The 14363-nt window shown below is 57.7% G+C and overlaps 2 protein-coding genes across 2 annotated transcripts; both read left to right on the plus strand.

The window, feature by feature from the left end:
• Nucleotides 1-1122: 1122 nt before the first annotated feature.
• MNEG_1104 (hypothetical protein) lies at nt 1123-5055 on the plus strand (the record flags this gene model as incomplete). The annotated part of the gene is made up of 8 exons (XM_014050418.1): nt 1123-1165; nt 1626-1956; nt 2195-2405; nt 2682-2806; nt 3028-3281; nt 3420-3625; nt 3841-4653; nt 4858-5055. The coding sequence occupies 8 exons, from the start codon at nt 1123-1125 to the stop codon at nt 5053-5055; spliced, it is 2181 nt and encodes a 726-aa protein (XP_013905872.1).
• Nucleotides 5056-9353: 4298 nt separating this feature from the next.
• Nucleotides 9354-12997, plus strand: MNEG_1105 (hypothetical protein; the record flags this gene model as incomplete). Its single annotated transcript, XM_014050419.1, has 12 exons — nt 9354-9440; nt 9698-9790; nt 9981-10114; nt 10719-10801; nt 11009-11022; nt 11219-11242; nt 11396-11445; nt 11717-11926; nt 12090-12156; nt 12281-12319; nt 12479-12624; nt 12800-12997. Coding segments are annotated over 12 exons (1145 nt in total), but the record flags the coding sequence as incomplete, so codon positions are not given.
• Between the last annotated feature and the right edge of the window lie 1366 nt (nt 12998-14363).

Genomic DNA, 14363 nt, shown 5'->3' on the forward strand with positions numbered 1-14363 from the left:
CCCCTGTGATACTTCTCACTATTGCTGCCCTGTCTGCTCAACTGGAATTGAATCAGTGTCTCATTTTCTATTGGACTGCCCCAAGTACGAATTAGTGCGTGGAGAGCTGTGGCGGCGTCTGGAGGACGAAATGGCGCCCGAATGTTGGCAGATGATGCAGCAGATGCAGAATGAAGAGAAAGCTTACAAGTTGCTTGATTTTGATTTTCTTGGTGGCTCTGTGCTTGCTGATATTGTTGCCCCTTATGTGTATGCTTGCTGGCAGATCCGTTGGAATGTTAGGAATGAGGAGGTCCGCTCTGATGAGCGCGGGGCCGATGGCAGTGATGCTATGGCATGAGTAACTTATCTATCTATCTATCTATCTATCTATCTATCTATCTATCTATCTATCTATCTATCTATCTATCTATCTATCTATTTCTTCTTTGGATTAGAGCAGCTGGGAAGGGAGCTGGGACAAAATACCGCTGCCGGGCAAGAACCAGATCGCACATACAGGGAGGGTAGCCGTGTCCTGCTGCGCGCCGCCAGCTAGCCGTGGCTGCCCTGTAGCACTGTGCTGTGGCGGTGTGCTGCCTGCTGCGGTTGTGTGCTCCTGCAGCCACCAGCCCGTGTGTCACGCCGCTGTCTTGACCGGGCATGCGCCTGCGCCCCCCACCCCAAACCTAAAAAGAAAGATGCTGTGCCAAGCCTGCGTGCGCTCCTGCACCGCCCTGGCGCGACTGCGCAGCTGCCGGTAAGGGAGCTGTGCCTGCTCACCTGCGGGCCGGCCTCGGCACAGCTTCGCCGGCGCGCAATGCAGCCACATGTAATGAGTGATGACGTTGGACCAGACGTTTTCGCAGTTCTGCAATGGCTGCACGCAAAAATATCATAATTTCATGGATGTATGTGCTGTGACACCGTCAGGGTGAGCGTTTGGCGACGACCGGCGAGGGCAGAGGAGCAACGGTCGTTCGGAGTCGCGCCAAGCGGTTCGCTGGTTGACCGCAGAACATTTGGCTTACAACTTTGCAGCATCGATGTGCACAACCCAATTGAGTTGAGTTGCTTCTTATTGTCGGCCAAGGAGGGCACCAGTTTGCCTTTCTGCAGGTGGCAGGTGTCTGGCGTGCCACAATGAGGCTTGTGTCTAGCGCTCTGATTATCTTGGTGATATCAGGTGCGTTTTATAGGCAAAGATAACCGTTGAAGCGGCGTCGTGCGCGGCCAGCTCCCCTGTACCTGTCCAGTTCGCACCTCGCGCAAGCTGATACCGCGTTCAGGGCACGCGCAAAGGATTAGAGTTAGATTAATTGTGGACACTCGCCGGCATGGAGCAGGCGTGGCTGTGGCAGTCACCCGTGCGTAACCGGCAGCGGGTCCAGCGGAGGCGCTGCGCAGCGCACAACGTCTGTACCAGCCGAGAAAGCAAACGGCACGGCTCGCCGCGCATCAGTCAGATCCAGCTTCGTATATCGTGCAGCAGCCATGACACAACGCGCATGAAGGGGTGGACGCACGGCAAACCGCCCCTGTCTAAATCCTTCAGCTCAACACCCATTCGCTGCACCCCCACTCTTGTACCGCGCACATGCCACGTCGTCGCCCCACTTTGCCTCTCCCTTGCCACCGCACCGCAGCATGCGTGCGTGCCGATGACTCGTCGACAGTTGCGGCGAAGAAGGGTGCCGGCTGCAAGACCCCCCTGGACCTGATTGCGTCGCAGAACCCCAACCTGCCGATGCACCCCGTGTTCCAGGAAATCCTCAACTCCCCCGCCCTCAAGGGAACCTTTTTTGTGCCCACGGCCACAGCGTGGGACAACTTCTTTGCCACAGTCCGACAGCGACAGGGTAACCCTGAGGCACCGGCCATGGTGGCGCGTTACGGCCAGGTGATGCTATACCACATAGCTCAGGACGTCGACGTGCCGATCGCCACGCCGACGCCAGGCGCCAACAAGTTTGCTTTGTGAGTGACGCGCTGGTGGCACAACGTTGCGCGGATTGGTGGTTGTGCATCCTGTGGGCATAAGCATTTGTGGCGGTTTTTGGTCCACTAAAAAGTCAATACCGCTCCGTTGCTGCCTGTGCTGGCGGCACACTTTGTGCATCTCATCGCCCAGCAGCAACCTGGAAGCAAGCAGCGCGCGTTCCTGGCTGCTCTCGCGGCCTCATACCACCTCACTGCACCCACTCCTATCATGCAGTGACACAGCGTCCACCTTGCAGTGCAGCGTGGGCCCGGGCCTGCCCAACAACCGCGTGGTGGTGAAGAAGACTCCCCAGGCCATCCTGCTCCAGCATGGCACCGGCAACGCAACCATCGTGAGCCAGCCCATCAGCTACTGTGGGGGAGAGGCCTTTTTGGTCGACCAGGTGCTGCTGCCCTGCTCTGATGTCAGCGCCATTATGGGAGAGGTGAGTCAGCAGCGGCCGAGCGTGATCAATGACGCAAGCCGCTTTGCTTAGCTCGCGCCACTTGCTGCTGAATAGCCATGCATGGTGCTGTGCGACTTTGACGCATGGTGGTGGTGGTGGTGGTGGTGGTGGTAGCAGCTTGTGCCAAGGATACCAGCTGCTGGAATCGCAGCACCTGAAGCAACTCTGCATTTCGAGCAGCCGCGCGGTTGCCATCCCCCCCTTACAACGCTTCTTTTGCACACACCGGGCCAACACAAACATTGGACCCCGCAGATTGCCAATGTGCCTTCTCCTTGCAAGAACAATGTGGAGGGCGTACTGCAGCGCAACGGCCTCAGCTACTACAATGCATTATTGCTGGCCACAGGCGTCAACAGGCCCATCTTTGCCAGCGTCAGGTGAACAACTTGACATGGCTATCTGAACCCTCGTACATCCGAAGCACCATCTGTGGCTTTGCATCAGACTTCATGAATTAACACATGGCTTGCATCTCAGCCTGCTTGCAGGCATGCGATTCACATAGGGAATCGGGTTGATTTGAACTGGATTGGAGTTGTACACGCGTTTTCACTAATGCAACAATGTCCCATGCCAATTTCTCCAATACATGCACCAGGAATTTCACAATATTTGCTCCCACTGACGCGGCTATCCAAGATGCCTACGAGAGCGGCGCCCTTGACTATCCAGAGATGTTTGCCACCAGGAAACCCTTCTTGGCTGGCGTGGTGGCTTACCATACTGTGGCTCAGGTGGCTCTCACAGCCCCCGGAGCCCCTACCCTGACCATGAGCACCATGCTCACAGACCAGGGAAAGGCATCGTGCGCCAACCCCGCCCTCAGCTGGCGCCCCGACGGCTTTATCTACGGTGGGTGGTCCCTAATGCCAGTGGAAGGCCTTGGTAATGCAAGCCTCTTCCCGCAGCACCTTCGCGCACAATAGCACGCTATGCCGATGACAAAGCATAATTTCAGCCCACCACTCTTCAATTCCTCATCCCCCACAGGCGGCGCAGGTGCCGCCAAGGTGTCAGGCACATATGATCGCGGGTGTGCTGCGGTGATATTTCAGATCGACTCTCTGCTTCAGCCCTGCTGCAAGCCCATGGCTGAGCTGCTGGGCGGGATGCGTGCTGTCAAGGGCAGCATGACATACAGGGCTATCAGCTTCCTCAAGGCCCAACTTAAGGTGGAGGCATACGAGAGGGTGGTGGTGGGATGGCGCGAACATGCCCATTGACAGCGCTTGGTTTTGGGCACTACTACTGCAGTTGTGCAGTCGCTGCTGTTTGTGCTTTGCAGCACAAACAGCTGCTAAACGTTTAACTAGTCAAGTGGCAGCTAAAATACCATATGATTGTGGCACTCTTCTCTTGTATGCTGTTTTCACGCTGACTCTAAGCACCGCGCCCGCTCCACTATTCGCAGGCCACCAGTGGTGTGCACTCCACGTTCGTCCTACCCACGGAGTCGGCCTGGCAGGCGCTGATGGATGAGGCCCAGTCCACCGCCAACTCAACACTCACAGACGCGCAGCTGGGCGCCCTCGTGTCTTACCTTTACACAGGCGCTGAGGTGGCTGATGTCATCGATGATGCCACCCCTGTCAAGACCGCCCTATCCCTCAGCCCAAAGGACATCAAGGCAATTTGCCCCCGCCCCAGCAACGCCTCACTCGTATTTGCTTACGACCAAGGCACACCTGCCGCAGCCACCGCCGATACTCCCTCGATTGCGTCTGCCGTTGATGTTACGCCCGCCCCTGCAGCTGTGCCTGCTGTGGACCTGGCGCCCGACTCCGCTGGGGCAGCACCCGCCAGTCCTGCTGATCGTGCTGCTGGCCCTGGATTGGTGCAGGCTACAACCTCAACGACCCTGACTGCTGGATCTGGATACCCTACGACAACAACTGCGCCCACTGTGGGCGTGCCACCAGTCGGTGCAGCGGCCATCCCTGGCACTGGCACAGCCTCGCTGCTGACTGGCGCGCGCCGCCTGGCCCAGACCAAGCTTCCCACCAGCGCCGACAGCTTGCTGCTGCCCACTACTTTCTCGTCCTCTGCGGCCCGCAAGAAGAAGGGCGCCGCTATCGTGGCGGGCCCCGTCATGCTGGTGGATGGTGCGGCCATGGACATGCGCCTGCCCGCAGGCATCGCGGTCAGTTCTATCACCTACGGCTGCGATGGTGCCATCTATCACGTCAACGCCGTTCCTTTGCCCTGCAACTTTCTTGGTCGCAAGGTGGGGTCCGAGGTCATCAGGTTCAAGCAGGCATCTCAGGCAGAGACGGGAAGCAATTAGATCCCAATCGCAGGGGTACCAATGCTTACGTGAGAACGCGGCGTGGCTCCTGGTTTGAGGCCAGAACAGCTGCACACCACCCTAGTAGTGCTGCTGTGGAATGTACTAACAGCCTGATGCCTCCCACTTGGCTGGCACCAACAGGCTGCTGTGAAGCCGGCGGTGGCGGCACCCAAGCCCGCCCCGCTGCCCATGACCATCAGCGCTGCGCTGGTCAACACCACGAACATCCCCGGCGCCGTCCCAAACACCACCAAACCCACAGCCTCAACCGCAAGCAGTGCTACTCCCGCTTTGGCCAGCGGTGCAGTCGCAGTGCTGCTGGCTGCTATGCTGCTCTGAGAAGGCAGGCCATGCCAACTGGCGCAAATGTACACATGAGTGCGGGACTGGACCACAGGCGTGCGCCAAGAAGAAGCTGACCAGGCTGTAGGGCAGCAGGGTCTGAACATGTCACAGACCACATCCTCCGCCCGCCCTCGCGAGCATTGGTTGCGTGAGGCGCGCTTTGACGGCATCATCAGGAGGCCACACAACATACAAGAGCTGCTTTGATTTTCCAACAGCATGCCATTTTGTGATGTGATGCCGGCAGATATAGGGCGTCACCTTTTGCTGCTAGAGCTTTCACCTGCACAGCGCGGCTGCTTTGACCCTCGGCCAACATGCACGTACCCCCTTCACTGTGTGCATGCGGCGTGCATCGCACATGTTTTGCTTTGCCGTGCACAAAAGTTATTATCTTCCGAATCACTCTGCTAGCACATACTTCCTACGGTGATGCTGTAATTATCTGCATCCTATGTCCACCTGGCCGTGGCCCTGCAGAACCATAAACAAACATCAGCGAAGGAACAAGCTTCGCCAGCTGTATGGTGCATTTAGACTGGTGACGTGCGTGTTTCAAGCGAAATAAAGCACGCAGGGCATGTCTCACTTGTGGGGAATGCGCAGGAGGCGCGTGGCTTTTTCTATCCTCCCGTCGACCTGCGCTCCTCCCGGCGGCTGAGAGGTGTTATGATGGAGCGGCAGCTTTGACAACAGGCGTACCGTGTGCAGCTCGGCGGCGGCACAGCGACCCCGCGACGCATGTGCCAGTACGGTCATCACCAAGCTTCAACATATAAGTAAGTTCCGGGAGATGCTTCCTCGCGACGCTATAAGTTTCATCAGCTGTACAGTATTACACAGACTCGGAGTCACCTCTGACTAAGCGATGGTGATGGTCGACTCGTGTCGCGCACTGAAATCGACTTCTAGAAATGACAGGATGACAGCCCTCTCGGCCTCGGTGTAACATCCGCACACTCAGTTCAGTGGCAGCGACCTCGGTGGCGCGTGCTCTGTCGGGTGATCCGCATCACATGCCGGTCCTGTGAGGCCTCCACTCGTCAAGAGGAAGGCATAAAAGCGGCGCACAAGCGCTCCCAGGGGAACCGGCAAGAGCTATCTTGGAGTGCGCGGCACGCCCACTGGTTGGAGAGGGTTGCGATGGCGCGCGCCTCCGATCTATCGTCGCCGCTAGTCGAATTCCCACTAAATGATCCGGCGTATGACAACACGACCAGCTCCATCTTTGTGGCCCTGGTGCGCAAATTGCAACAGCGCGCAGGGGCACGATGGGCACCGCCTCGTTGCTAGAGAGCGTTCGCATCACGTACCCTCCTTGGCTTGCGCACAAGCTGAGTTGTGTTGCTGATCATGTATTACGGTGTACTTTTGCTCTAGCGGCAGTATTGAAGGTGCATTCAACTCTGCTGGCCAACCTCCATGGTGCAGATCATCAACTCGCTTATTGGGGCTGCCTGCATACTAGGGTTCCTGGTTGCCCGCACCTTCACAAGAGAGTATCACCTGCGGATGGTGGGTTGGCGATTGAGGCAATGCATCTCGTACCAAACTGATTCAACATTGGGCCGCAACGTACAGATACGAGACGACCACGCAGCACGCTCACCGCCTGCCAGGGTACCAGCTGAAATCACCTGAGTGGTTGTGAAGGGTGCGAGCTCGCGTATCCAACGGCCCTGCAAACCCTCACACCACCTCAACAACCCTCATTGATTGCTCCAGGTGCTCAAGCATGTGACCATGAAGCCACCAGTGGTGCCTGTGAACGGCGTTTGGGGCGCGTTTTCTTGGCTCAAAGTAGTGATCTGCACCTCAGACGTGTGGCTGCTGCACAGTGCGGGGCTGGACGCGCTGGTGTTGCAAAAGAGCCACGCCCTGGGCATCCAGATATTCTTGCCTGTGGCCATCCTGGGCTGCTGCATGCGTGAGTACGTCTCACAGGCAAGGGCCTCTCAGATCCATGCAAGCGGGGGTCTGGGATGTCAAGGGCGTGCGCTCGACGGGCGCATACAATGTGGCAGCACAAGCGCACAGCCGCATCAATGTTTGCAGGTTGCCTCTGACATAGTGATGATGCATGTTGCTAGAATGTGTGAAGCCCATCTGAATTGTGTCATCTGGCCTTGTCATGGGGTCCTGTCCACCAACAATCCACGACAGTGATGCCGCTGCAGCTAGCCAAGGCTTCCGAGAACGGCGACGCCACCTTCAGCCGTTTGACCATGGCCAACATCGGTCCACACTCAATCGTCCTCTGGGCTCACTGGTGCGGTGCTATGCGCTTTGGGTGCGAGTTTGGGGTTGACACGGTTTGGGGTTCGGCAAGCGTTGCACATCACATGTTTATTATGCACACAGTCACATTCTGGCGTAGCTGCTGTCCGTGGATAATCCATGTGGGTGTTTTGCACGCCAATATCCAAACAATTTTCATTTCTATACAACCGCAAACTTGCAGGGTTTGTGTGCTGCTTTTTTTGGGCTGGACGATGCTTCTCCTGGATTGGTGCGCTTTCGAAGCTTTCACAACTAGTTGCACCTTTACAATGCTGCACTTGTACCGCCACTCTGATCTCTAGCGCAAACCCTGCATCCGGATGCATTCCAATCACCATCTGTTTCTTGACGCCCCTGCCTCCCTGGTTGGGTGCCTTAGGCACTTCCAGGAGTACGTCTCCCTGCGGTGAGCCCTGTGCGTATGTGTGTCTTTGTTCTTATGCACGCGTGCGTCCTACATGTGCAGTGTTTACCTGTGTAGCTGATGCGTGCGTGCGCGCGAGCGTGGGTGTGTGCGTGCGTGGATGCGTGCGTGCGTGCGTGCGTGCGTGCGTGCGTGCGTGCGTGCGTGCGTGCGTGCGTGCGTGCGTGCGTGCGTGTTGGCAAGTGTGGTTGCTGCCACAGGTGCAGGGCAGAAGTTTGCTCAGCCTGCTTGCCTGGCCGTCGTCGCCGTCAGGCTCACCCCAGCCCTGTGCCGCCGCTGAACCACAGGCAATTCTACTTGCGTGGTGTTGATGGGTACAATTATTGGAGAGGTGAGTGCAGGCTTTACTTGGTGGTAAAAGGTTCTGCACTGCCGTCTATTACAGTTTGTAGCGCTTTGCACTTGCTAGTAATCGTGCTGCAGCGTTTCCTGCACGCAAGTTCCTCCCCTTCCTCCCCCATCGCATCATTTCTGCCAGAGCTCCACATGGCAGAGGCCGATGGCGTCAGCATCCAGCACCACTCAAAGTTCGCACGCGTTGTTGAGACCGCACACGTGGACGCCATCCTGAACGTGCGTGTCGCTCCAACCACCCGGGTAGATGTATGCATGCACGCTTGAACGCAATCACTGTCTGCGCACGCCCCGCATGCGTGGAACTCAAAAGCATCAGGTTTAGACCACACCAACGGGGTTGTTTGGGTGGTGTACATCACAAGTAGGCTCATACCCCTGAACACCCCCCCCCCCCCACAAAAGAACCTGGAGTTGGGCTATACCCGACCCCGTGTCAACTGGTGGCGCAAGAAAATGGCGTGGATCACGTCCTGGACAGGTGGGGTTTGGCATGGGGTGGGGTCGGGTGAGGTGGGGTGGTGGCCAGGGTGACAAAGTTGATTAGGCAAGAGGCTCAAATGGGGCCTTGAAAATGTGGGCCATGGCATTCTTGACTGGAATGGCACACATGCCTTCAAGTTTTAGACAGCACAAGGTTGTCGCCTTCCATCCCCTCCATTTGACCCAAGGTTCCGGCACTGCAGAGGACGTGGTGCAGTTAGCGGAGGAACTGACAGCACAGGACGCCAACAGCGATATCATCCGCAGCCTACGCAGCCATGCGTCATCCGTGCAGCAGGCCAGCGGTGCTGTCGGTGGCCACCAATCCCACGGTCACCACCAGCTCAGCAGCCGCTTTGAGCACACAATGAGCGGCCGGGCCGGAGCCAGGGCATCCCCACTGTCTGCAGGGATGATGCTGGAGGGGGTGCGCACGGAGTCGGGGGCTCCAGAGCAGCAGGGCAGGGCGCAGCAAGACAGACAGGACAGCCAATTGCAGCAGCAGCAGCAGCAGCAGCAGGAGCTGTTGCTGGTGGTGGGGGAGAGCCAGCGACAAGTGGCTCAGTGGCCTGCGGCCAGCAGTGAGCGTGGGTGGTCATCGCGGGTCAACACATTGGAGAGCAAGCAGGTGGCACAGGAGGACCAGCAGCAGGTGGCAGGCATGACAATCAGCAAGGCGGAAGACCAGGTGCCTGTGACGAGCAGCGGCAGCCCAAGTGCACAACCTATGAGTCACGACGACGCGGCTGTCATGGACCAGCCCTCTGGCAGCACAGCACAGCAGTGCCCCCGGCTGGAGGAGGTGTCTGGCATGGCGGCGCCTAAGTGGTGGAGCACGGTGAGGGACGCCTTGCATAATCTCCTACCCACCTTGTGCGCCGAAACATGGCAGCATTGTTTGGCCTTTTTTTCCTCAAGGTGCACCACATGTGAATTGCTTGTCAAGGTGCCATGAATTTGCACGCGTAAACACAATGCAGGACGAGCAGCCAGAACTTTGTTGCCCATTGCCACACCTGCTGAGCAAGAGCAAGTTTCGCACCTGCTGAACACGACAAGGCTTCCACTGCCTGTGCTCCACGCGCCTCCCCTCAGGTTAGCGTCGTGACGACAGAGGAAGGCAAGCTGAGGAAGCTAACGGATGAGGAGATGCACCGGTACCAGGGGAATAACGTCATGCTGGCCAAGGTGTGTCACTCGCATCAGGCTAGCTTTGCGTTGGGGGAAGCACGCACTGCTCCACATGTATGTACGAATTGCGACATCTTTCAGCGGTGTCCCTGCTCAAGCAAGCAGACCAGTGCATTCTACCCTTCCCCAGGAGGACCAACACCCTGATTAACTATGCTATCTCATTCATGACCCATTTTTCGTGCAGCCCAGCGTGCGCTACCGCCAGACTATCAACACTGCAGACCACACTGGCCGCCCGTTAGCGGTGCGCGCCCAGTCTTATGCGGTGCTGGTGACCAACGTCACCCAGCCCGTCTACCCGGAATTCACAGGCGATTGGTGAGCAGTAGTACAACAGGGGCTCAGACTTGCCGCACGTTCGGGCAGGACACCTGATTTTATGCAGGCATGCAGCTTGCAAGCAAGACCGCCCATGGTTGTTGCTGAGGCGACAACGAATGACTTCCGCAACATTTGTGCACCTGCAGCCCCCCACTAGGAGCGGGTGCGTGGGGCAAGGCTAAATTCCATTACAGCAACGATGGCGGCTGGACGGGCCTCAGGCACCAGCGCCTTGCACAGGGTGCGCAAGTAGCAGCTGCACAGCAATATTATTGGTGCCCGGGTTTGGTGTGGCGGTTTGATCGAGCTTGTGCGTTTCTCGTGCCAAAACAAAAACGACAGATGGGACGCAGAGTGGCACAGGTATCTTTGGTCTTGTCTTGACGACACAAATCCCACGGGGCAACGGATGAAGCGCGCTATCTCCAACGGGAACACAACATCTCCGCTCAAATCTTGCTTTCTGTCAAATTGTCCACCTACTGCATGTCGTCCACCTACTGCCCGCCATGGCAGAGGCGGCCAACGCAAACACAACCATGCCGCCCCAGCCGGCGGCGACACCACCCGGTGCGAGTGTCGGGGCGCTCAACGCTGCCAGCACCCTGGGCGAGTTTGTGGCTTCACACCAGGGCGTGGGAGCGGTGGCCTCGCTGGACATGGCTGAGGCCCGTGTCGAGGAAGGTGCGGTGCTGAGGCACTCCCCGACATTGGGCTCTGCACCTGGCAGCCTGCTGGATGAGTCTCCCAGATCCCCGCCATCGCCGCCACTCCCGTCTGTGGTGAACTCCTCTGGACGGGCGGCAGAGCTGTGGGGTAGGGCGCGTGCGGCCATGGCGGACGGGCGGCTGCACAGTTTGGGTGTCAGTGAGCAGTACTCCGTCGTCTCAGCTGTCTTCTCCGCGGTGAGGCTTCCACCGATAGCAAGTGCAATTATCGTTTGGCCTTGCCAACATTGTTATCATCATCCCTGGTTCCTCGTTCGTGACAATCTTCCAAGCTTTAATTGTATCCCTCTCGCTCAGTCCAGCACGCAATCCGGCGCTAACATCCTCTGACCCAACTCATCCAAACACCTGTCCCCTTGCAAAACCCTCACAGCTCTTTCCGGACGACTTTGATCGGGTGCGTGGATTTGACGCCATCAGTTGAAGGCAGCAGCAGAAATTGTTGCTGTCTGCTAATGTGTCCAACATCTGCCTAATTCCGTCAGGCGCCGCCCTGCCAGTCCACTAGATTTGACCTGAGCATTCATTTTTTTTTCTTCCTTGCCCCCAGGTGGTGCCCGTGTTCAACTTCCGGGAAGCTGACCTGCTGATGCGCGAATGGTGAGCAACCAGCTCACAGCAATATTGACGCGGCAGTCACCTACCTGCCAGGCCCTGCAGTGCACGGCCAGCTGCAGCCACCCATGCGCTCTCGCCCTTGCTGACTGCGGGGTCGAAAGTCTTTCACTGTCAGCAGCCCCGTTTCACAAAGGGCTAGTTGCAGGTTGCGACACCCGGGAGCATCCAGGCGCAGCCGCCACAATCGCGCGCCCACATGTTTCCGGCGACTGATATGCTCCCCATTGAGTCTCACCTGCCCCACCAAACACAGGGACAATCGGATGGGTGAGCTTGAGCTGGCGGAGCACGCGGTGCGGCTGGGTGACCCTCCCAAAGCCATCAAGCCCAGTGGCTGGAAGTGCAGGGTGGACAGAATCGAGTGGCTCAAGGGGGAGGTGGCACGCCTGGAACGTGCCGTGCTGGAGGCGCGCGACAGGGCTCTCATCTTCAATTGCACACCCTCCTTCTTTGTACTGTTCAGGTGCAGAGGGGTGCAGTTTGCGCTTTGCTTGCCTGCCGCATCACAGTTGGGCCCCTTGGCGTTGCCAGCGCGCGCATGGCAATCTAAAATTGGCAAGTCCATTACGTCTTCATCAGTGAAATGAGAACGGCTGAAGACAGCCTTCCTGCCTCTTGTATCTCAGGACTCAAAGGGCGGCGGCCATCGCTGCATCTTGCAACATTCATCCCCTTAAAAAGGAGCTGTTCAAGGTGAGTTGACCAAGTCAGCTGGCGCTGAGCGTCACAGAGGGGTGAGCGTCACAGAGGGGTCACAGGCAAGCGTCGATCCGAGCTTCTGCACACAGTACGCCCCACTCCCACGCATGCATCCCAGGTGCACCCAGCCCCGGGCCCGGAAGAGGTCAACTGGGAGGTCAGGAACTGACAAGAAGACCCTCAAAGCACATCGGCAAGGAAGGGGATGAATGCTAAGAGCGTGAAGAGCCAGCTTGCCATTGCGCCAGTTGTGGCATCTGATGCTCACAGGTGTGACAGCATTGCTTATCGTCACATGTGCACCTCACCTTGACAGGCCCTGTGGTTCACCCACGCCCAGCGCGTCTTCCGTGGCTTGATGGTGACGCCCTTCATCATACTGCTGGTGCTGCTGCCCGTCAGCATGCTGACATCCGCAATGACTCAGCTCAACGATGCTATCTGCGATGAGGGCTACCGCTTGTGAGAGATGTCGGCCCCTGCTTTGCAGTGTCATGTCTGGCGGAAATACCCCTTTTGGTGCAGCTCTAATCGCCGTTCATGTTCATAGAGCAGCTCGTTGATGCTCAGGGGTTCATGACCCCCGGAATCGACGCGCCCCTTCTCTACTTTGCCACCCAACTTTGACCCTTCAAAGGCGCTGGAAAGACTACTGCGCCAGCTCGCACCCTGTCCACAATGTCCTGCGTTCGATGCTCACGGGCTTTGTGCCGGCGCTTCTCATCCAGCTGTGGCAGGGCCTGCTCATGCCATGCTGCGTGTTCTTCGCCGCGCAGTCTGAGGCTCGCCACTACTCGCTCAGCGGGCTGGACCGCCGCATGGGGGCCATCTACTTGTAAGGCGGCTGGGCGAGAGAGGCGGCCTCGGGAGGGTGTGGACCCCATGAAGTGTGCAGCTTGATAGTCCCCTTCAACCCACCTGATAGTCAAAGCATCACTTATTACCTACCCTCAAACCCTTGTTTGCACCTCTGCAGCCTGTGGTCTGGCCTCAACTTCTTTGTGGGAGGTGTCGTCGGCAGCATAGGCACAGCGCTCACAAAGACGGTGGGTGCGGGTGCTCGGGGTGGAGGAGGCAGGCCGATGGCAGGGGTGGGAAGGTGATGAAAGGAGGCTGATGCAGTCGATGCATACCACAACGGCAACCTTGGTCACAGAGCAGGCCGAGACTGCACGTGGCCTCACTGCCGCTGATAACACAGCATCTGCTGGCTGAACTGCACCTCAGGTGCCAAAGCTGGTCAATGACCCTCTCCACACCCCAGAGACCCTGGGCTATTTCCTGCCAGGTATTGGCTTGGTACATCATGCAATCAGCTGCAATGCCGATTGCAATCAGCTGCAATGCCGATTGCTATCAGCTGCAATGCCGATTGCATGATCTGCGTTCCCTGCTTGTAATCATTTGTCCTTCACGCTTCCGCTCAATCCCACCATTTGCGCTTACCCTGTGCCATGTCCTCATCCCCGTCCCGCATACGCACCACAGCCTCGTCCAAGTGAGATCAGCGGCCTGCTATGGGGAGCCATGTGTTTTGTGGGTGTGGTTTGGAGTTATGGCAGCCGCTGCGGCAAAGCTGCTGTATGCTCAACCTTGATTTGCTGTCGCAAGCTCTACTTCGTTGTTCGTCGTCCTGACCCCAGTCATTGTCATTCCCTCCTCCCACGCATGCTCCTTTTCTGTCTTCAAGATTCTTCTTCGCCTACATGATACTGCGCACGTTCTTGTCCATCCCTTTGCGATTTTTGATTCCTCATGGGGGAGTATGGCAAGCATGGATCAGGTAATACGCACAGATAAGCACTCAGGCCACGCTTTGTTTATGCACTGCCCTCACTGCTTTGGCGTGCTTGCTGCAACGCACCAAAATCATGTGCATCACTGCACACCCAAACCCCAGGATGGCGCTGCGGCGCTGGATCAAGACATTTGACGACAATGGGGTGCCAGAGAGGACGAGCTTCATGCGGAACTCGATCAGCTCACCGCAGTACGGCATCGAGTACGGTGGCAACATCTGCCTTGTCGCGCTGATCTGCTTCGCGTTCGCCGTGATCTGCCCCCTCATCCCCCTGTTTGGCGCGGCCTTCTTCGCCGGGCAGTGGCTGTACTGGAGGTGGGTTCGAGGAAAGGCAAAGCATCTGCGGATTGCAACATTACGGGCAGCAATAGAACGGACCCCTGTTCTCCCTCCCTCCCTC

The sequence above is a fragment of the Monoraphidium neglectum genome (genome assembly GCF_000611645.1).
Source record: "Monoraphidium neglectum strain SAG 48.87 unplaced genomic scaffold scaffold00104, whole genome shotgun sequence".
NCBI lineage: Eukaryota > Viridiplantae > Chlorophyta > Chlorophyceae > Sphaeropleales > Selenastraceae > Monoraphidium > Monoraphidium neglectum.